Source organism: Pantherophis guttatus, chromosome 11, assembly GCF_059756535.1.
Source record: "Pantherophis guttatus breed Tessera chromosome 11, ASM5975653v1, whole genome shotgun sequence".
Lineage (NCBI taxonomy): Eukaryota > Metazoa > Chordata > Lepidosauria > Squamata > Colubridae > Pantherophis > Pantherophis guttatus.
Genome location: NC_142073.1, coordinates 25,395,862 through 25,419,829, shown reverse-complemented (window position 1 = coordinate 25,419,829; position 23,968 = coordinate 25,395,862). Strand labels below are relative to the sequence as shown.

Below are 23,968 nucleotides of genomic sequence, written 5' to 3'. Positions count from 1 at the left end.
ATTTTAGGTCCAATACAAGTTTTCAATTGTATACTTGAGGAGACTCAAAATCACTTTTAAATTCACCAACATTTTAGCAGAAAGTACAGAACATTAACAATGTACAGACAGAAGCCACACTGATTGTGCAAAGCACATGACTGTAAAGTTATGCACAGCAAACAGTTCTGTAAACATGGTAAGGATGGGATTTCAGGAAACAAGATGACAATATCATAAATACAGGCAACATTGGCATCCTTAACCAGCACAAAGAGTAACATTTTAGGCCCGCCAAACGGCGCACAAGCAGAGGGTGGAAGGGCTTTTATGCTATCCACCCCAACATTTAGTGTCTTTCTATATATGTATGTATGTATATATGTATATATATATATATATATATATATATATATATATATATATATATATATATATATATATATATAATACATACATATATATCATACATACATATATATATTATATATATATATATATATAATACATACGTATATACACACACACACATATATATACATACGTATACATATATGTGTATGTGTGTGTGTGTATACATATACACACACATGTATATATATATATATATATAAAAATTTGGTATCTTTAATATACACATGTAAGTTTGTAGAAAATGGGAACTTAAATGTGCTTTTATCTTCATCAAAAACTATGTGTATTTATAACTAATAACCCATTTTACTTGTCAATGTATTAGAATGATATGAATTAAGAAAATATAAAAATAATATTAATACTGTCAAAAACCTTTATACCAGAAAATATTGTGGCTTATAATTACTCTTTCAAAGATGAAATATGAAAATTTAAATAGGTTTTATAAAGACTTCTCTCACTTCAATTAATATACAATGGGATCACTATACATATTTACCTTTTTCCCATTTGAAGCACCAGTCATTCCCCAGATCCACTTTGGTTGGAAGATATTTCTAATTCCACAGGTTCATTTATTTAATGGCACATATTGACTGTAAGTACTTTATTTTAATTCTTAGCACTACAAAAAATAGTGTTTTAAGTTCTCTCTCTTCTGAGCCAGCTCATGTTTTTACACACTAAGTCTAGCATTGAAATAAGACTTATATTTGCAAGTAGTCTTAACTATTCTTTCATATATTTAAGGAGCACTGTATGGATAATGCCTTTGGCCAAATGTAAGAGTATCAAATGTAGTATCATAAACCCACCAAAAGGACTTCATGGAGGTGGATGGTGCTCACTGCTTGGCCAAATCACTTTTCACAGACTTTGAGTGGTTCCAGCTGTTTTGCACAAACTAAATAACTGGAAAGAATTAGGTTTTCAGTTGTTGTTTGCCCCACTCCTGTTTCAAAGAGTTTGCAGCATATTGACAACTACTGCATTAAAAAAGCTATCACAGCCTGTGAAAGTCAGAGCGAAGACTTTATAATTTTGTCAATTAGAAATCTGAAGAAAATGAGCGTTGAGCAAAACTGCTAGATTGGCTTAAAAATACTCAAATCTGTTTTAGCAAGAAATGGTAACTATAAATCTATATGAAAAAATAGCTATAAAATACAGTGTTTTCTGTGGTAAGAGTGTCACCATTTGTTACCGGGGCATCTTTCATATGCTTTGAAAGGGTCACAGTTTAGGCTGTTGTGTAGACACCGTGTGCCAAGGGCTGCAAGGAACGACAGACTTCACTACCAAAGCTGTCACCCCTCCACCCCCCACCCAGCAGACAGAAACCAAGCAAGCCCAGATCATACCAAAGACTTTGGTCCTTGGCTGCTGCTTCTCCGGCCAGGAGGAAACGGGGCATCAGTACTGTGGCAGATAGGATGGCCGACGCTCGTGCTTGCCTGGAAAAGGTTTAAAGCCCTTGTGCCCCTGCTTGTGCTGAGCCAGGGGCAATGGTGGCGACTGCGGAGGCTGCTGGGTGTAGGCAAACGGGGAGGCCATCCCTGTGGGTGGAGGGCAGTCATTGGTGGCTGACCAAACGGGAGATGGTAGCATCTGCATGGGGTCGTTCCAGTGGCTGGCAGGGCTGCTTAGCTGATAGAAAGACATAGTTTGACCCGACTGCGTGTGCTGCCAAGGAGCCTTCGGGGGCCAAGTTTTCGTTTTATTGTCCTGCAAGAGCAAGGAGGACATCTGAGCTTCACACACTGTCCCCAAGCCAGGGAAAAATGACAAATACACAGACTTCAATCACACACCCAATCTTTTGGCTTTAACGGGATCTTAAATCAGCTCTTAACATAGCCTTTCATGTTATTGTTCATACAATTAACTGCTTAATGGCTCATTCAATCATTTTTGTAGTGTTCTGGAAAAAAAGTATGAACTACTAAAGTAAAGCTGTCCCTCAGCAATCTTTGCCCCAGGTAACCCAACGCTGCCTTGTAAGATCTTTATATATTAGCCCTGCCGTCTCACTTTCTCTTGGACAGAGCACCGAACGGATGGCTTTTGTAAAAGTGCCCCTGGGCTGCCTTTTAAGTGTCCGCATGGAAGGGGGGATTTCTGGGAAGGTTTTTCAAAGGAGACGTCTGCTCATGCCCATCCCTCGCCTTAGTTCCTGCCCTCCAACTGAGCATTCTCCCCTTCCTGAATTTAAGGCTATGGGAGAAAATGCACACAAGCTGCCATGAAGGTTTTCTAGTGGTATCAGCCAATCTAAGCTCCTCACCCAAAGGGTTTTCCTGCCAAACCCCAAACCTGGCTGTGGAAAAACAAAGAGGGATAATCACTACAATTCCCTGAAGAAACAACCTTATAAGCAACCTCATAATAATACATTTTGTTTATAAAATAAAAGTAAGCAACCTGAAATAAATTCCATTCACCCAAAGGGAATGGGGAGTCATCAGCCTTTAATCTAGGAAGTTTAAGAAAGCAGCTTAATCTGAGTCTCCATTTTTTTCAAGTTGCTGCTTTTGAAAACTGACCCGCGAGCCAACTCAATGCATGCCTTCTGCTCTCAGCCTCTTTAAGAGGCGCCATATTCAGTCCAAGACTTGCCTGGTTATGATCATCCACGGTGGAAAGGAGTGGCGGTGAAGGAAGTGTGCTTGTGTCTTGTTCTCCACTGCTGTGTTTTCTGAAAAATCAAAAAATCAAAATGTTGATTAATTTATTGATTTGTAAATTTGTTTGCCACCCATCTCTCTTCGAAGCGATTTTCAAGCGATAAATGATTTACATGTATTCATTTCAATGAAGGGAAAATGTCATGATAGTTTAATGAAAAAAAATCTGTTTAATCTATACAATCCTGTATTCAGTCATTCTATAGTCACACTGAAAGACGGCATGGCACCCCCAAATATGCCAGACGAAGGGATCCCCACATTAACTGATTCCATTCAGTACACCAACCCACCTATCCACACACAGTACTCTGAGAATTCTACTTTAGCATTCCATCAATCAGCACCCCAGTATTCATCTAGAATAACTGGGAAGTTGTAATTGCTCCCCCTATCATATCTAAACTAGGAGCAATCTCGCTGGACCCAACCAAGAATTCATCTAGTTCAAGTATGTTTAATTAACCTGCTAGATATCTAAGCAAAGATTCAACTCTCCATCCATGTCTTTGGGTTACCCTTGGGAGGCATCCATGCATCCAGCGATTGCGTGAACACATTTACTAGCTCTGACACAAGACCAGAGCCATTCCCAATTCATACCAGCTCCATTCTTTTGTTACCTGGACAGGTGAGACATTCCCACACAGACTCTTTTCATAATTACTTTACAACAATTATCTTGACTCCGCAAAAGCAGGGGCATCGCAACTGGTCCATGTATGTGTCATCAAACTATTTGAATTCTGCCTCTCAGCCCTTCATTTACGATGTAAATCTATATAGTAAGTTGAGATAGCACCACACGGAAATCAATTCAGGGGCAGTAAGAAAGGAGAGAGATCTGAATTTCAAAACAGAGCTGCTTCCTGCTAAGGCAAGGGAAAAAACTAAGGTTAAGACAGCCAGCTCTTCTGCAACGCAAACATTCCTTGTTTGACGTACCTTCTTTGCTTGACAGCAGCCACAATGTCAGGCCCTGAGAACATGGAAAACAAACTGTCTCCATTGGCTGAGGAGGTCTCATCACTGGAGCTGGCAGAGTCCCCCTGAGTCCCTGACCAGCTGCTGGTCATCTCCCTACAAAGAAACAGCAAGGCAGGGTTGAGAGGGGCTGCCCAAGAAGCTGGGGAAAACGGGGTTCTTGCACTCCCTATTCAGAGTCAATCTTGATAGGGCAAGATCTCAAGGGACAATTTCAAATTCACTAGACTGCAAGGTAAAATACAGAATTGATCTTGTAGCTTAAGTTCCTATGTTTGGAATTATTCTTAGCTAAGTATCCTGAGCTCTTAAAAAGAAAAATAGAAGCGTTGCTTATCTATATGTACCATTTTGAACCTAAGAGAAGTACAGCATGAACATTTAATCTAAAAAATAAAATGTATTGGATCAACAAAACAGCCTCACAACAATCCATTAAAACCAATTTTCTTAATTTCTATAATAGTTTGCACAATGCAGTGTACAAAGGAGAGTTTCCAAGGGCTCCTTACCCATCTGTGAAATACTCTGGGAAGGGCCAGGTCCTGTGAAGGTCATCAGGATGAGACCAGTTGCTACGTGCATTGCTGGGGCGACGAAAGTGTTGCGCCTGCCTTTTCTGTTGCATGGCCTGGCTGACCCCAGCCACATAGCGGGCAAACTCTGGATCTGAGCCAACTGGGCAGAAGAAAAGGAATCTCTGTCAGTCAGCTATTTCTTCCCCAATTATCCAGTCATTTCATTCTTTATGCTTAGCAAGCCACCCCTCGGTGTGTGCCTACATCCATGGGCACGCCTAAGAAAGCAGAACGTTTGTGGAATGCTGAATATTCAGCCTTTCACAGAAAAGTGCTTTCCTGGAAAGTGGTCTTTGTGTCAAGGAAGCCACGAGCAAAGCAGCAACACAGGCAATTGCCCATGTAGTGGAAGCGGTGATGGCCTGATGCCCATGGACCCCTGAAGGAAAACTTTCTTTGATGATCAAAAAAGAAAACAATCATCATAAAAAGCTGCTGTTGGTTGCTTACAATAGCAGTTATGTTATCAAAAGCATAAACACAAATTAGCTCACCATGCTGAAAAACAATTAACAAAATAAAGCAATTCAGTTCAAAGGAAGAGAGAAAATTTTAGGTTAAACTCAAAATCGGGCTGCCCCTTCAGCAGATCAGATAGGAGAAGGCTAGCTCAGGATAATGACCTGGTGCTCAGAAACATCTGGAGTTTGAAACGCTGTGAAATAACATACTGATTAGTTGAACTCACCTGCAGGGTCAAAAGGTAGAAATTCTCCCAGCACCCCAAAGATCCCATCACTTTGGTCACGATTTGGCCATGTGTTGTTTCTAGGCCCTTGAGGTTTCTGCCCCAGCATCTCTGACATCATGTTATCCATGTAGCTGTTCACAAGGCCCAGGCTATAGAGGTCAGAGCTCAGATCGGAAAAGGCGTGGCTGCTCCACTGAGGCAGCGAGGACAGTCCTGGCCCAACAGGCTGGCCTGGGGGCTGGCTGGAACCCCCTGGCCACTTACTGGGCTGGCGCTGCTGCGACCCAATGGGCTGGCGCAAGGGCTGATAGTGTTGCTGCTGCTGCTGCTGCTGCTGCTGCTGGGGTTTCTGGGGATGGGGCTGCTGGGGCAGCCCGGGCTGAAGATGGTGCAGTGGGGTGTGAGATGACGACTGTAGTGATGGCAGCTGCACAGCAGCTGCTTTCTGTTCTGCTGCAGCAGAAGAAGAGGCAACCGAGGTTCTTCTTCTCATCAGTGGAGAAGTCTGTTGGGACTTGCCCGTGTTGAAACCCGAAAGGAAATCAATGACCTCCTGCATTTCCTGGTCAGTGGGTAAATTCATGCCCTTGGCATCCTTACCATCTTCTACAATGCCTCCCTCCGGCCTTTCAAGGAGGCCATTGACCCCATGGTGGTTTGAGCTCTGCATCAGCTGGGCAGGCTCAAGAACCCTCGGAAAGTTGCCAAGGTTCAAAATACTTTGCAGTCGCGCATCCGCATTACTTGGTAGTTTTGCTTTGTCCTCTGAGTTGTTAGCTATAAAATGGGTTTTAGAAGGTATATTAGGAATGGAGTAATTTCCACTGCTGTTTGAACTTGTACAAGAAGTTTTTTTGGTAAATCGTGATGTCAACTTTGAGAAAGTCTTCTGCAACCCCCCCGCTGCTTTACTGCCATTTCCAGATGGTAAGTCAGCGTGACTTCCAAAGTCAGAGCTCTCACGTTGCAGTTGGATCTGGATGTAGGGCAACGCTTGTTCCCTGGGGAAACAAAAATTACCTTCTAGTTCAGATTCAAAAATGGCTTAGGAAACTAGATAAACATCCAATTCAGGAATGGATGATCTCGCCCAGCGGCTTCACATAAATGTCGAACAGGAGGGGTGAGAGGACCGACCCCTGCGGCACCCCACAAACAAGGCACCTCGGGGTCGACCTCTGCCCCCCTGCCAACACCGACTGCGACCAGTCAGAGAGATAGGAGGAGAACCACCGTAAAACGGTGCCCCCCACCCCTAACCCCTCCAACTGGCGCAGCATGATACCATGGTCGATGGTATCAAAAGCCGCTGAGAGATCTAACAGAACCAGGATAGAGGAGCAGCCCCTATCCCGAGCCCTCCAGAGATCATCCACCAATGCGACCAATGCCATTTCTGTGCTGTGCCCAGGCCTGAAGCCGGACTGGAGCGGATCTAGATAGACAGCTTCATCCAGGTACCGCGGAAGCTGTTGCACCACCACACTCTCAACAACCTTCGCCACAAAGCGAAGGTTAGAGACTGGACAGTAATTAGCCAAAACAGCCAGATCCAGAGAGGGTTTCTTGAGGAGGGGCCTCACCACTGCCTCTTTCAAGACGGAAGGCAAGACACCCTCACTCAGAGAAGGGTTAGTAATCCCCTGGAGCCAGCCTCGTGTAACCTCCCGGGAGGCCAGCACCAATCAGGAGGGACACGGGTCCAATAAACATGTGGTCGCGTTCAGCCATCCCAGGATCCTGTCCACGTCCTCGGGAGCCACAGGGTCGAACTCCTCCCAAATGACATTCTCAAGATCTGCCTCTGTCATTTCGTCTGTACCTACCCAGTCAGAGACCAAGCCTTCCCGAATCTGAGTGATTTTATCATGCAGATACTGGACAAAATCCTCAGCCCGACCCTGCAAGGGATCCTCCCGCGCTCCCAGATGGAGAAGGGAGCGGGTCACCCTAAACAGGGCGGCTGGGCAGTTATCTCCAGATGTAATAAGAGCGGAAAAATAATTACATTTTGCCGCTTTTATCGCCACTAGATAGGTCTTAATATGAGACTTCACCAGTGTTCGGTCAGATTCGGAGTGGCTGGCCCTCCAACCGCTCTCCAGGCGTCATAATATGGAAACCAGATGTGTCTGTGCCTCCTCTCTGTAATGTGCACCCCTGGATTTTGGATGTGGCATTAGCCAAGACTCCAGGGCAGGTATGGAAACTGATGGTTGTTTCCAAAGGCCTTTAGGTGTGCTGTCCCAGACATAGCTGGATGAGAGACTTACTAGGTGAGGTTGATCAATTGGGATTTCTGTTTGCTTATCTTTCTCCTTGCAGTATAGCAGTAACTGCCTGAGATCCACAACTCTATGGCTAGGTAGGCAGTGGAGTTCCCAAGGCTTTTATGATCCTGGGGAACTTCAAGCTGCCTTCTTTGAACCTGGTACCAAGGCTGGTTCAGGAGTTCATGGACACCATGGACAGGCTACAACTTATGCAGAGCCAACCCACAGGAGAGGTCACACATTAGATCTAGTCTTCCTCTCAGGGTAGTGGTGTTCTGATCTGGGTTTTGGGGGATCAGTCCCTTGCTATGGAGTGATCACATCCTCTTCTCTCTGGATTTCTCTGTGTCCACTCCCACCCACCCCCATTTTAAAGCAACATATTAAAGCAAATTTCTCAGAGGCATATAAATCTAAGATGTCCTTGAAATGGGAAGCTAAGATGTGTATGAAAAAAACCAACCCACCATGGTTTTCCTACCGTGTCAAATGCGGCTACCCAGAAATTCTGATTCATAGTGTAAGTGGCTTTAGCAACTAGGTGAAGCTTCTCATAGTCATTTTCACCTGAACAAGGAGTGTCATGCAATGCTAATTCTGTACCAATTGCAGCCACAGTCAGGCCTACCAACCTTCCTTCTTTCCAGCGATTTAGGTCAAACACAGCAGTATAAAGTACATCTACCAGTCCTAACATTTTCTCTGGATCCAGACTTCTCTGCAGGAGGGACATGGTTGCAGGATCTTCTTTCAGGCACCTGATGCAGATGGAGAATCAGATATTTCCAGATTACTACTGTAATTACTAATTACATTAATTAGTATTACTAATTAATGATCAGATTACTAATGTTCTGATCATGACACAGGACAATCCTCTGACAAAGGTTAGGAAGGCTCTCAGTGTGAAGTGAAGCTTCCAGAGATCATTCAAACCTTATTACCACTGTAATGACCAACTGCATGACAAAGTATGTACTTCCTTCAAATTACTGTATTAGGATAGTTTTGACGATGCTGTAAACCACACTGAGATTTTTAATAAAATTTCTTAACTTTTTCCACACACAATGCTGTTCTGGTTTCCTTAAGTAGCAAATTCTAATTACCAAGTTGATGGGACTTGAACCACAATTCTGGAGCCTTCCAAGCTGATTTGTGGTGCATAAGCTTCTTTGTTTTCATTCTGTGCTGTGTCTACAACCACCTAATTGCAAAGAAAAATAAGTAAGCAACCACTATTTTAAAAGTACTAGAATGTCCCTCTTCAAACTTAACAACAAATCATTTTGTTGCAGCCACCATGGCCCCTGGGGAGCTAAACACTGATCAAGTGCATATAAACATCAAACCAAGATATAGATATATGAATGGTATTTACAGTTGTGAGGAGGTACTGAAATGATAAACAGCTAAGGAAGTTCAGGATGTATTTAAAGAGGCCAGTGTTTCAATAAGCATTTTTCATCAGCTGATAATTTAATTTTCCTTTTCATGCTTTTTTGGAAAGGTGTAAACATTTGAACTCAAGGGATCCATTTCAATCCTGCTTTCTCCTGTGAACTGCTAGACAAGATTGGAAAAAACAAATCCTGACCACCCTCTGGTCCTTTGCATGAAGGTCCTTTGCTTTGTTCTCATTCCCTCAAATGTCTCAAACTGTCTGCACTCTGAGACAACAGATCTTAGTGGTCGAATACCCACTATCTCCTTCAGAGAAAACAAGCACACAACCAACCTATTCAACCGAACTTGACTCATCCCCGTCAATTAACCTTCCACCGGCCTGGGAAATGACTTCCAGCAGCCATTGTTCTTGCTGGACAGATGTTTCCTCCTCCACCACCACCCAAACAGGATCTTCACCAGCGCAGTCAACTAGAAGCAATGGAGTGGACTTCCTGAAACTGCTTCTCTGGCTCTGCAAAGCACCTAAAGGGATTTCTGTTCAACTCACCAGAAACAATGGGCCTTAAAGGAGATTGGCATTCAAGATTCACTCAATGACCCCTAAATAAATAAATGTCAGTTGCGAAGTCCCCAGATTTTGACCACGTGACCCTGGGGATGCTGCATCAGTCATAAGTGTGAAAACTGGTCATGTCACTTTTTTCAGTGCCGCCGTAACTATGAACATCACTAAATCGAGGACTAACTATGTACCCACCTCTAATTTTTCCCCTGTGGGCAGAGGACGAAAGCAGCTGCCTGAAACTAGGATGAAAAATCATCTATTCAGGAATATAAATATTTTCCCATGTCAAATTCAAAAATAAGCTGCCCACTTGAACATCTCTTTTTCTCACAACTCAAGGAAAAACATGGTAAAGTAGATGAAACTTCGTCTTCCATACAGGGAAATATGTATAAACTTCTGCTCAGACCCGTTTTGCTCTAGCTTTATATGTCCTCCCCAAAACAATGATCAGGAAGAAGGTGCTGGTTAATGATATTGCGATATCTGCTGAAAGCAAACTTAGTTCAAACTGAATTAGCTACATAGACAAGAGGTGTTATTGGCAATATTTGCAAAGATCAAAGAAAAAACTGAAGGAGAGAAATCAACAGGAAATGATAAGCTGATCATCTCAAGAGTGACAAAGCGGAAAAATAGGGAAGTTGAGAGGAGCAAAGTGAAGAAAACAAACTGGCTGAAACCCTGAATCCATCATTTTGCTGCAGGCCCAAATGCCGTAATTTAACGTTAGTCTTTCAGGACTAAATGACCTGCCTTCCCTTAACTCTGGCCACCTTCATACAGTTGTCAATCAACCGCTACTTACCAGCCCAGCTTGTCCAAACAACAACTGTACTGCCGTTTTACAGGCTCCCCGCCATGTAGAAGGGCAAACTTGATTCAGGACTTCTGTCACAGGAGAGTCATCTCTTGGGGTCATTCCATTATGATAGCCAGCTTCTTTAATTAATTGTATCATAGTGTGCTGTCAATAAACACAAGGGGGAGGGGTTAAGCAAAAAACCAAGCAGGATAAATATTGCCCACTCCAACTCAATCTATTTTGCACTGCCGATATCTAGCATTCCTACTTATAGTACTGTTGTTCAAGTTATGATGGCCCAAGCCAAACTTCACCAGTTTCCCACAAACTTACTGCTTCCAGGCATTGCCACGCCCCCGTTCCAGCTCCAATTATTCGATGTGCACATGGACAGGATCAAAAGGAAATGCCAATGGCATCCAGAAGCAGTACAAGAGAATGTTGGAAAGTGGTACTGAGTGGAGAGAAAGAAACAATGCATGAAACCATCCTGTTGGAGAGATTTGGGGATAGTTTAAAGAGAGACTGTTTGCTTTAATTTTTATTTTTGACATTAAATCCAACTTTCCATATCTGAAAAAAAGAGCCAGGCTATGAGATTTCAAGTGGAGCTCTGCTCGCTTCAGTTGAAATGCTCCCAATGATAGGAATCCCAGAGACCAAGAGGAATTGCAGAGAGAAGGATTTCTATCTACCATACTTTTCAGACTATAAGACGCTTTGAAGTATAAGATTCGCCTAGCTTTTGGGGAGGAAAAGAAGGGGGGAAAAGTCTGCCTCTGCCTCCCAGCAATTTACCTCCTTGCAGCAAACAGAAAACAACCTAGTCAGCTTCAGCACAGTCTGATTTAGCATAAGCAGTTGACTGGCGTTGATCGGCCTCCCAGAATACTGCCTATCAGCTGTTCCAGGCTGCAGGGATTGCTGCCGCCCGTTGCCACCACTGCTGCCGCCCATCATCACCTCTGCACATCCGTTTTCGGCCCATTCCAGGCGGTGGGGATCGTTGCCACCGCCTATCCCCACCACTTGGAACGGGCCAAAAACAGGGCACGCTTAAGCCGAAAATGGGGCTCATGGAGGCAGCGATAGGCAGCAGCAGCAATGGGCAGCGACAAGTGGTGGCGATCCCTGCAGCCTGGAACAGCTGATAGGCGGTATTCCAGGAGGCCGATCCAACCGCCAATCAGCTGCTTGTGCTAAATCAGGCTGCGCTGAAGCTGACCAGGCTGTTTGCTGTTTGATGCAAAGAGGTAAATTGCTGGGAGGCAGAGGCCGAAGGGTGGGGGCCGGCAGGTGGGCGGGACTTCAGCAACATTCGCTGTATAAGACGCACAGACATTTCCACCCACTATTTTGGGGGGGGGGTCTTATACACCGAAAAATACAGTAATTATATTATTAAATTAATCAAGAACAGACTCTCCTTATAAAGATATTTGCAAGTTTCAAGACCATAACTGATTGACCAAATATAGAATCATTGAAATATAAAAAGAATGTGAAAAGAAGCAACTTTTTTCACGTTTTAATGAAAAATGCTGGTTTTTTACAGCTCAGATATACTATGCCAATTGATAGGAACAGAGAAAATATGCAGAGTTCAAGATAAGACTATGCTAACAGAATGAATCATAAGAGTAAAAGAGAAATCTATAGGAAATGTAAGAAGGGGAAGATGAATTCAAGGTCATTTCCATGGGTGTAGCTCCAGAAAGTGGTGATGGAAAGAAGGCAGAGCTTCTTAATTCCTATTTTGAATCAAAGGAAATTGGAGTCCTAGCTGACCATTATTATGACATTGGAGAAAAAAGGTTGGGCAAGGGAAATACAAGAATGTAACCAATTTAAAGAAATTTAGGTCATGGGGCAGATGGACTTCATCCTAGGTTACTGGAGGCTACAAAAAATTGCTTTCATTATGTTTTAAGAACTCCAAAAAGAGGGCTGAGAAGAGCAACAAAGATGATTAAGGGACCGGAAGGTAAAGCGTATGATGAACAGCTGCAGGAACTGGGTATGTCTAATCTAGCAAAGAAAAGGACTAAGGGTGATGTGTCTTCTAGTATTTGAGGGGCTAGATTTTTCTGTGTTTGTTTCTATCTTCAATGTCTTTACAGATGTTGTAATACTGCTTCTTGTCTCTTCTGACAGCACCCTCAAAGTCTAAAAAGATTTTCCATGTTGTGGACAGAAAGGTTATTGACCACAAAATAAGCCCTATCATGATTTTTCAGGATGCTCATAAGCCCTACCTGAAAAATAACCCCGTTAAGATCGTCAGACGGATGCATTTAATACTGTATTTCCCCCAAAATAAGACCTAACCAGAAAATAAGCCCTAATGCATCTTTTGGAGCAAAAATTAATACAAGACCTGGTTTTATTTTCGGGGAAACACAATAGTTGGATGGTTTGTTTCCTTTGGGGGGCCCTTCATAATCAGTCCTGTCCTGGACTGTTTCTGGGTGGAAGCCGGCTGTTGGCAGCATCTGTGCTGCTAGGTGTTTAGTTTACTTTATTGATTAGCCCACAGGTGTCAGTTTCTTCAGTCAGTAGGCATGGATCATGTCCAGACCAGGTATTGTTCGGCTGTTCATGATCTTGACCCTTTGCTTAGTTTATTTTTATTTTTAATTTATTTTTCACATTTTTGAACCACTTGTCAGCCCTGGAGGCTGACTTTTTCTTTGGATCTTCAGGGTTGCCACACTTGGTGATGTGGGAAACTGGGAGGGAGGATTGTATGGAGTTGGAGAGATATCTAGCCAAAATAACATTCTTTTCTCTGGGAGTCAAGGACATTCAGCCTGCACCTGGGGTGGCATGACTGGGAGGCATCTCCAGTTGGGACGGTGCATTGATTGGACTATGTGATGAACATGTGGATGCAGTGGAAGGGACTTGGAGTTTCTTTTGGGTGGGAAAAACCTGGAAGCTTTCAGATTCAGGTTTTCCCAATGTGCCAATATGACATCTCTAATAAAATGGAACTTTGAGGAACTGCTAGCCTCAGAGTCTTCTTTCATTGGGGGTGTTACTTGGAACCCTGACACTTGTTGGATGTCCGCTACTGTTACTGTGATGATGACTGATTCGTGTTCTAGGAGATTGCTGTGATCTGCTCTCAGTTCCTGCAGTTGCTTTACACTAGTGTTACATATCTTCTCTTTCTCCAATATGTTCTTCCAGTTCAGTTGAGTTTCTGCTGTTGGTGGTTCTGGTGTTACTTTGTTATTGAACTGCAGTTAGGAGTTCACCTTGGATGATTCTTTGGAGAACTGGCCATTTATCTTCTTGGCTTCTGCTTCTCTAGCATATCTCCTTAACCTGGTAGCCAGTGCCGTAAGCCTTTGTTCAGCATTCTCCAAGGCTTCAGATTATCAGGCCCTTGTATTTTTTAAGTAATCAAGTCTTATCTTTAATCTCCATAACCTTCTGTTCTATCAACTAATTTCTCTCTGAGATGTCTTCATCAAAATTTCTAACTTAATTTTCAGGGGAGGGGGGTCTTTTAAATTATGCAGCCAATCATCACCAGGATTACAGCAGCTGTAGTATATCATCGGGTTAAATTGTGATGGCAATAAGGATTGGCATGAGGGCTCTTTTGACATCATCTCACGTACTACCTAATGGCACTTCTCCACTGAGTCTTGGCTTCACATATTGAAAGTTGACTGCAAATTATCCATGATCTTATACCCCATATTAATGTTTGTACTCTGTAATGGAGGGGGTGGAAACGTTCCAGCTTCAGGTGTTGGTTGCACATCCAGTTGTTTTTCCAATTCTTCTTGAGTCAGGAATGTAATATATAGTTAAATCTACCCCATGTTGTGAGAACAGTTTCCACTGTTGAAGCATTGGGTGTTTCAGTGGTGTAGGTGTCAGGTTCCTGATGGAAACTGACATTCCAAGAGTCATGCTTTCCTGAGAAGATAGCTGAGGCAGGTCCTTACAGTAGGTTTTCTGTCCATCATATGTCTCTTCTGATCAGGACTACAGTTATAGTAACATTTCATCAATTCCAGGTTCTCTTCTTTCATCCATATTTGGTTTGTTTCAGTAGCTCACTTATCTTCAGGTTGTTGGTTTCCCAAATGTGATGCTTGTTAATCTAGTTGACACCTGAGCCAGCATAACTCTTAATTTGTTTCATTCTCATACACAAAGTAGGGAGGTGAACATTAGGGGGTCTTTGCTCAAGAATCTCTACTGGTAAACTAGATACCATCTAGGATTTAACCCCAGTCTCCCACATCAAACGGCAGTGCTCTAACCACTATGGTATCCAACCACACACACATATGAACACAATTTTTATTAAGAATGTTGATTATAATAGTAAAATCTAATACAAACTAAAGTTAAGACAATAGAAAGGAGGAGTAAAAATGCAAGAAAAAAGTAAGAATACAATAAAGAAATATATAAAGAGGTGCCCTCCAATCGTCATCACAAGTGTAAACAACTTCAGTGACTCTTTCACTTCTTCTGAGGTTGCAAAATTTATCCCATATCCCATCTCTTACCTATAAAACACCATCTTTTCAGTTCTTATGTCAGCAAAAAGTCCCTAAAGGATTGCCAGAATTAACAACATACCTTGTTCACTGCCGCCCCCACCTCCATCCCTGCCACCATGAGGAAAAACACAGCAGGAATTGGAAGGTTTGACCAAGACACAGAGGTTAAGTTCACATGAGATGTTAGGAAGAATTTCCTTGCAATTACAGGTAAAAATGTGCTGCCCAAATTGAGACAAGGAAGCAAACCATGATTGTCCCAAAGGTGCTTTTTCAATAGGCAATTGGACTTTCTGGTTTTTCTTTGAAGACGTTTTGCTTCTCATCCATAAATCCTTCCATTCCTCACCATCCAGTCAGAGCTGAAGAAGCTTCTTGGAAAGTCCAGTTGCCTCTTGAAAAAGCACCTTTGGGACAACCATGTCCTGGATGACTGAGAATCACCACAGACATTAAGCAAACCATGATCATACAAAGTGTTCTGAATGCAAGAAGAAACTGCCAGAGAAGTTCAGGATGGCATGACTCAAAGCAGAAAAGAGGCCCATGTAAAATGGCGGAGAGATTTTCTAAGTTGAACACAGAATCGGTTTTTGCACCTAATTTGACTTCACCTTCTCATGAATTTACTTGTCCCCGTAACACAAATTTTCAAAGGCCTGCTCTCTACCTATGTGTTTTCAGCCAGAAAATTCTACTCCCAGCAGGAAAAGATTTGACAATGCAAACTATTTCATTTAGAGACTTACCGTTTTCAGTTTTAAGTTATCTGCTGCAGATTCATTGAAGGATATTCCTTTCAGAAAATGGGCCCCTATCTGGATGGGAACTGTTGGCAGCTCACACTGAATAGGCTGAGAGGGAGTCTGTCTCCGTCCAGTCTGCTGAGCTTCAGCTTCACTGCAGCAGCCCTGAAGACACAAAAGAGCAAAGCAAAACATAACCATTTAATTGTTACCCACCGGTTTTGCCTCCCTTGACTAGATCCAGAGAAAGAGGCTCTTACCTGCAAGCTTTCTTCAATTGCCTTTGGATTCAAGTGGAAACCAGCCTTCATTGCATATTCACAGTGACCCAAACTTTCCAAAGCAATCTTATATGCCTGATATATGTATAAAAAAAGCACCACATAAGAGATAAATATCAGAACAGCTTGTCCATAAATCACCCCTCTATTCAATCAGTCCTTAACATGGGCCTGTGGTTGTGCCCAGTCTAGACAGTAAAGAAAATAATCCCACCAGGGAAACTGACCTGCAAAGCACTGTCTGTTTTCAAGTTCAATTCTTTTAGCTGGTGCTCTGGAATGGCCACATTCTGAGAGCAGAAGAGTTGCTGGACCTCGATTCCAGCCAAACAGCCCTCGCGGCCTCCCTCTTTCTCTCGAAGCCGTGAAGTGGCCTTTAAAGAGGTGGCAGAAAAGGTGAAGGTGACAAAATGACAGAAGTAATTTTGAATTGTTCAGTGAAGTTAAATTTCATAATTTATATTTCATGTTGGGACATTAGCCAAAGTTTAGGAAAGAGACACTGCAACGTTGTTTTTGCAGACACAACTCTGATCGAAGATCACCTCATCATGATAGACACAGGGACTAACTATGCAAATATGTATCATTTTTGAAAACATTTTAGAAACAAAAATAGTACAAATTTTGAAAGAGGAAAGGAAAAGAAAGTAGTAAGTGAAAAAGAAAAAAAAAGAAAAGAAAAAAGTTATAAAGAAGTGGCTTCCTTTTTATCAGCAGTTAATTTATCTTGTACTCACTCCGTCTAAGGCTACAATCTAATTTCCCCCCCATAGTCTATCCTTTCTAAGCCTCAAATTTGTAAATCACCAGTTCATTCTTTTTCTTTTTTCAGCAAAAAGTCCACAAGGCATTTCCAATCACTAATGAATGTTATTGTCATTTCTCTAAACAAACAAGTCAATTTTGCCGTCTCTAATAATTCTCGCATCTTCGCCAGCTATTTCTTTAAAACTTTCCAAACCCAGCCTGACTTTAGCCCTGTGTAGCAAATGGCCCCAGTAGAAGCTGGGTCTTCAAAGAAGGCAGGTAAGCAACAAAAGCAGGCAGCAAAGGGAGTGCCTTTGCTTCTGCCTTGGCCACAGCCACAAAAGGGTAGGGTGGAACTGGAAGGGAAAGGGGCTTTGCCTGGAGGGTGACCAGACGTCCCAACTTAGAGCTCATTCAGGGAGGAAACATCTCAGATCAAACCTCTAGTCCAGGAGTGTCAAACTCACATCGTCATAGCATCGTCATCTGATGTATTGGACTTCCCCCCCCCCGCCCTTTGCTAAACTGGGTGTGGGCGTGGCCAGCTCATGATACATCCGCCCTGTGGCCCGGGAGTTTGACAGCCCTGCTCTAGTCTATATCCGTTTCCCAAGGACAAGATTCTTGAAATATAGATGATCAACAATAAAATATTGTTGGGCTCATCCACAAATGCCCACAAAAATGAAGGTGCTCTGGTGTTGTGGTGGTTAAAGTGCGGTATTGAAGGCAAGTTCTGCCCACAGCCTGGAGTTCGATCCTAATAGGGCTCAACTCAGCCTTCCATCCTTCCGAGGTCAATAAAATGAGGACCCAGATTGTTAGGGGCAACATGCAAATAATGCTTCTACAGTGTAAGCTGCCCAGAGAGGGCTGCAAAGTGCTATAGGGTGGTACATAAGTCTCAATGCTATTGCGTTGTTATTAATACAGCATTCTAAGATTCTGCCCCTGGTGCAAAATTAGAAGTGTTAATTATCCTCATCAGCTATTTTATCCACTCAGTTGATAAAAGCAGAATTACTTTATCAACTGAGTGCATAAAGGGGCTAAACCTAGGCCCTTTTAAGTTCTATTGGCTGGGTCAAATTTCCTCTTGCATAGCCCACTAAACTCTTTAACCTAATTAAGCATGTCTTCTGAATGTGACCATCGAAGAATTCCCTACAGATGGAAACCTAGCTATCATAAAGGAAGCCAAGATCAATTCTGTGATAGGTGAAGGCAACAATTTTCCATACACGAGGCTGGCTCCAGGGGATTATAAATGCTTCCTTGAGTGAGGGTGTCTTCCCTGCCACCTTGAAAGAGGCGATGGTGAGGCCTCTCCTCAAGAAACCTTCCCTGGACCCGGCAGTGTTGGCAAATTATCATCCAGTCTCCAACCTTCGCTTCATTGCGAAGGTTGTTGAGAGTGTGGTAGCGCGACAGCTCCCCCAGTACCTGGATGAATCGTCGTATCTGGATCCGTTCCAGTCGGGCTTCAGGCCTGGGTACAGCACGGAAACGGCATTGGTCGCGTTGGTTGATGATCTCTGGAGGGCTCGGGACAGGGGTTGTTCCTCTGTCCTGGTCCTATTAGACCTCTCAGCGGCTTTTGATACCATCGACCATGGTATCATGTTGCACCGGCTAGAGGAGTTAGGGATGGGGGGCACCGTCCTACGGTGGTTCTCCTCCTTTCTCTCTGACCGGTCGCAGTCTGTGTTGACAGGGGGGCAGAGGTCGACCCTGAGGCCCCTGGTATGTGGGGTGCCACAAGGGTCGGTCCTCTCGCCCCTTCTGTTCAACATTTATGTGAAGCCGCTGGGTGAGATCATCCGTAGTTTCGGGGTGAAGTACCACCAGTACGCTGATGATACTCAGCTGTACATCTCCACCCCGGAACACCCCAATGATGCCCTTGAAGTGATGTCCCGGTGCCTGGAGGCCGTGCGGATCTGGATGGGGAGAAACAGACTCAGGCTCAACCCATCCAAGACCGAGTGGCTGTGGTTTCCGACATCCCGATATAGTCAGTTGGTGCCATCACTGACTATTGGGGGCGAGTCACTGGCCCCCACAGAGAGGGTTCGCAACTTGGGTGTCCTCCTGGACTCATGGCTGTCTTTAGAAGAGCACATGACGGCCGTGGCCAGGGGGACTTTTTATCAGGTCTGCCTGATTCGCCAGTTGCGTCCCTTTCTGGATCGGGATTCGTTAAATACGGTCACTCATGCTCTCGTTACTTCCCGCTTGGACTACTGCAATGCTCTCTACATGAGGCTCCCCTTGAGGAGCACCCGGAGGCTCCAGCTGGTCCAGAATGCGGCTGCGCAGGTGGTTATGGGAGCGACGTGGCGCTCCCATGTGACTCCCCTCCTGCGCGAGCTGCACTGGCTCCGGGTGGTCTTCCGGGTGCGCTTCAAGGTTTTGGTTACCACCTTTAGAGCGCTCCATGGCATCGGACCGGGGTATTTACGAGACCGCCTTCTGCTACCAATAGCCTCTCACCGACCAGTACGCTCCCATAGAGAGGGGCTCCTCAAGGTGCCGTCGGCCAAACAGTGTCGACTGGCAGCCCCCAGGGGGAGAGCCTTCTCTGTGGGGGCACCTACCATCTGGAACGAGCTCCCCCCAGAGATACGGAAGATCCCGGACCTGCGCACGTTTCGCCGTGCTCTCAAAACTTTTCTATTTCAGCAAGCTGGCCTGGCCTAACTCCCATCTTTTAAATTTTTAAATTTTTTAATTCGTGATTTTATAAATTGGGTGTTTTAATCTGTGTTTCGGCCGAAATATTTAATAATTTTAAGGGATTTTTTAAATATTTGTATTATCTGTATTTTATCTTGGCTGTTCACCGCCCTGAGTCCTTCGGGAGTAGGGCGGTATAGAAATTTGATTAATAAATAAATAATAAATAAATATCCTGATTAAGGATAGAGGCCTGAATTTAGAACTCCTGACATCCCCACGCAGCAGCACAGTCCTACCTCTGTTGCTCCCTTCCATGACCGCACTGCTTCATCCAGTTCGGTTGTGGGGTTTGCGCTGGATGTCTCACTCATGCTCGAATTTTTTCTTTCCTGGGCTGCAGCCTCAATGAAGCATGACTGAGCCACTGGTTGGACTTTCTGCAAAGCCTGGGATAGAAACTGAAAATGAACCTGCATCACGGTCAAAAAGCAGCGTCCAAGTACCTGTTAAAAATAAAAATAAAAAAATAGACCACCATTAGGTTCAGGAACTCAAACTAGATCTTCACATGCAAAATGTTCAATTATCTCATTCTTGATTTTTTTCCCATCCTGGCATTTCCTAGTGGCCTTTATGCTTAATTAGGAGTTTAGTGATGGCTGCAGTGTCCCGGGGTCACGTGATCCCCTTTTGCGACCTTCTGACAAACGAAGTCAACGGGGAATCCAGATTCACTTTACAACTGTGTCACTAACTTAACAAATGCAATGATTCACTTAACAACTGTGGCAATAAGTCATTAAATGGGGCAAACTCACTTGACAAATGTTTCACTTAACAACATAAATTTTGGGCTCAATTGTCACAACTCGAGGACTACCTATAGTTAGACATTTAAGTAGAATATATTGATATTGTTTCCTGATTGCTTATTTGTAACCTATGACTATCATTAAGTGTTGTACTTTATGATTCTTGTTGAACGTATTTTTTCTTTTATGTACACTGAGAGAGTATGCACCAAGACAAATCCCTTGTGTGTCCAATCACACTTGGCCAATAAAAAAATTCTATTCTATTCTATTCTATTCTATTCTATTCTATTCTATTCTATTCTATTCTATTCTATTCTATTCTATTCTATTCTATTATTCTATTCTATTCTATTCTATTCTAGAAATAAGCACATGGAATATCATGGAATTTATTGTTGAATAAACATATATATGGTATGTGAATGTGCTCTAACCTGGAATGTTAAACTGCAGTATGTTATTGGTATTTTTTGTAGTTTGTCAATTTAAGCAAACATATACTATCAATTAAGTTATTAAACACTCTAATCCAGGGGTGTCAAACTCAAGGCCTGCGACCTGGATGCGGCCCGTGGGACGCTTAAATCTGACCCACAAGCCCGCCCTGGAAACAGGAAAGGACCGGCCTGCGGTGCCTCTGCCAGCGAAAACAGCCCTTGTCAGGCCATGCACGGCCTCCCTGAGCTCAGTTTTCGCTGGCAGAGGGCTGCAGGAAGCCGTCACAGCCAAAAACGGAGCCTGGATGAGTGCCATCAAGCTGGCCATGCCCACCCTGCCCCCCCCCCCACACACACACTACCCCAGGTCAAACACAACCCTAATGAAATTGAATTTGACACCCCTGCTGTAATCCTTACTGTAAGCAAACAGGGAGAGCAAGGAAATGACTGTTATTGCTTTCATGTTCATTGCAAGAGAGTGGAGTTGGGGAAAATTGCTTTCATGACCTGCAGGGAATCTGCCATGTTTCTTTTCCTTCCCGAAAACAAGAACTGTCCTGCTGACTGCCGGCCCTCTGAGGTAGGCCATCACGGGAAACAGACCCCCCTACTACACTATTAGAAATGTAATTTATTGCTGCAGGATATAACAACAGGCTCTTGAAAGCCCCCCTTTTACACCTACAAGAATCATGATAGGGCAATCTTGATGTTCTTTCTCACTCTCGCCTCCCTTTTGGGGCAAGCTGACATTTACATAACCACCCTTGGATTCATTCTTCATTCTTATTGCTTCTCTACACTCATTGATCCTCTAGAGAAGGCAAAGATAAACTGTCCAGCTTATTTGACAAGACAATGGATTCTTGATTTGGCGCAGGAAGTTCTTGTGAGGGACCTGTATCACCAAATAGCCCCTGAAGTTAAAAGAAAGCTGAAGAGAAGTAGAGACAGAGGAATGTGACCCCCTCCCCCCCCAAAAACAAACCCACCCTCATCTCATTAATTATCTGGGTGCACTCTGCCTTGGGCAGATCTCACTTGGGGTACTGTGTTCAATTCTGTAATTTAAAAACTTTTAGTTAGCTTTCATGGCTAAGGCGGGACTTGAACTCATGATCTCTTGCATTCTAATCTGGGATCTTAACCATTGGCTCCCTCTCCAAAGGACGGAGGCTTACAAGATAATGGTGGAAATGGCTCAGACAGATGCCTTCCTATGTCTCTGAATTATATAAAGGAGAAGGAGCTCCAGAACTTGCAAGATTCTGTTGTTTTTGTGCCCTGGCTTCAGTGAAGGGAGAAAATATCCATGAAATTGGCAGGCGAAGTGCAGGAATAATGTGAGTGAGGCTTGAAGAAGAGCTGGGCAAGAAAACAATCTGGGAGAAATGGAGCTTCTGGAGCAAGGCCGGTGAAGATGTCAGGAAGGCTTGTCTGGAGATGGCTGCAAACAAGCAGAAGGGAAGCTGGGAAGCAGGAGAAAGCTTACGAGAGACTGAGAAGACATCATCTGAACTAGTTTGTAATCAAGGAACACACATTGTCTTGAAAGAGGGAACAGAGGAAAAGGCACAGGAAAAAATTAGCAGGAGCCAAGAGCAGGAATACATGTTCCATAAATGGCCAAGAGAGGAGATCATCTGAAAAATTCCCTCCTGGATTTCATTAGAGGACTTTCAGGTAGGAGACATACAGCAATCAAAGGAAACTCAGCTGCTGGAAACCCAACTCAACCAAGATTACAAGGTGCACAAAGGGGGTCTTTGCTCTCAGAATGAGGAAAAAGAAATAACAGGATCATTTTACCCAGATTAGTTTCTGATCTCTGATTAATTTATTTACTCTGATTAGTTTCCTAGACCCATAAAAAAGCAGCTTAAGACTAAAAAGGAATCTTGGGGTTGAGCCTTCATGGAAACCTTTTGATGGGAAAGCCATGAATTGAAACCAATAAATGTGAGGTGCTTATCTGGGGAGAGCTGAAGACAGGAATCACAAAGTCCACTAATGCTAGGAACTGGCTTTCCTTCTGGATGCTGGTATCTCCACTTGAAATGGGTAATGAATCCATTCAAAAGCTACAAGCTCAAAACAACTTTCCAGCTCCCATTTTTCTGGGCAGCATAGTCAATCTTTCTGGCTCTTTTTGCTCAAATGCTGAGCAGACGGCAGACAGCACGTCACATATTCAAATATGCTTCCCGGACATTGGGAAAGGAAGAAGCCTGACCTTTTGAAGCACTGTAGCACTCAAAAGTTTATGAACTCTTGAATTGTTAATATTTTTGCATAAATATGACTCAAAATTTATCTGTTCGCCATACTGTGTAACAGTTCTCACTGTCAGGATATTCCTCCTTATTTCCAGGTTGCCTCTTCCTCTAATGAGCTTCCACCTATTGTTTCTTCTCCTACCCTCAAGTGCTATGTAGAAGAAACACCCTCTTCCCTGTGACAGACCTTCAACTATTGGAAGACTGCTATCATATACTCCCCTCAATCTTCTCTTTGTTGACCTAAACATACACCCAGTTACTTTAATTGTTCTTCCTCGGACTTAGCTTTCAGATCAGATCAAAGATGATAAATCTTTGTTGCTCTTCTCTGCACTCGTTCTATGGCCTCAGCATTTTTTGTGTATTGTGATGTCCAGAACTGGATGCAATATTCCAAATGTAGCCTCACCAGTGTGATATAGAGCAGCACTATTACTTTCCTTGATGTTGATACTCGCCCTCTGCTGATGCAGCCCAGGACAGCATGGGCTTTCCACACAGCTGGCTCATACTTGAATGGTGGTCCACTAGGGACACCTAGGTCCCTCTCACATTTGAAGGTTAAAAATCAGTATGGGCAGTGCTAGGATTACGTCCATTCATTCAGCAGCTATTCAAAATTACAATGGAACTAAAGAAGGGAGACTTATAAGTGGTCCATGAAGTTGCAACCATCACAACATCCCCACAATCATGGGATCACGGCTTGGGTGCCTGGCAACCAACTCTCTCTTACAGGAGGTGCAGAGTCCCGCTGTCACATGATCCCCATTGCAAACCTTTTCTGCCAGCCTCCCACAAGCAAACTCAATGGGGAAGCTGGCAGGAAGTAAGCGGCTGCTCCTGCTTCCACTGCTTTTTCGCTTGCCCAGGCTCCAGAACACCTGCCCAGAGCACCCCCCCCACCCCCCTGTAGTGCCCACCCCCCACTTACCCAGGACTCTTTTCTTTTCCCACTTAACAACCTGTTTGGTCCTGGGGTTACAATGGTACCGGGAGCTGTGGGGCTCCCACCATGCTGGTGCTCCTGTGGATTTAAAGACCTGGCTGTTCTCCCATGCTC

General features: G+C 43.7%; 1 protein-coding gene across 1 annotated transcript in view; it reads right to left on the bottom strand.

Moving 5' to 3' along the window:
- Positions 1-991: 991 nt before the first annotated feature.
- GARRE1 (granule associated Rac and RHOG effector 1) overlaps positions 992-23,968 on the bottom strand; it is a 53,060-nt gene continuing 30,083 nt past the window's right edge. The window contains exons 3-14 of the mRNA XM_034425571.3: positions 19,668-19,874; positions 16,170-16,316; positions 15,922-16,017; positions 15,665-15,826; positions 10,390-10,548; positions 8,716-8,813; positions 8,239-8,364; positions 5,331-6,334; positions 4,577-4,742; positions 4,026-4,160; positions 3,013-3,091; positions 992-2,121 (exon numbers count right to left, since the gene is read on the bottom strand). Of these exons, the coding sequence (XP_034281462.1) occupies positions 1,810-2,121; positions 3,013-3,091; positions 4,026-4,160; positions 4,577-4,742; positions 5,331-6,334; positions 8,239-8,364; positions 8,716-8,813; positions 10,390-10,548; positions 15,665-15,826; positions 15,922-16,017; positions 16,170-16,316; positions 19,668-19,874 (2,691 nt within the window). The 3' untranslated portion in view covers positions 992-1,809. The remainder of the gene's footprint in view (positions 2,122-3,012; positions 3,092-4,025; positions 4,161-4,576; positions 4,743-5,330; positions 6,335-8,238; positions 8,365-8,715; positions 8,814-10,389; positions 10,549-15,664; positions 15,827-15,921; positions 16,018-16,169; positions 16,317-19,667; positions 19,875-23,968) is intronic.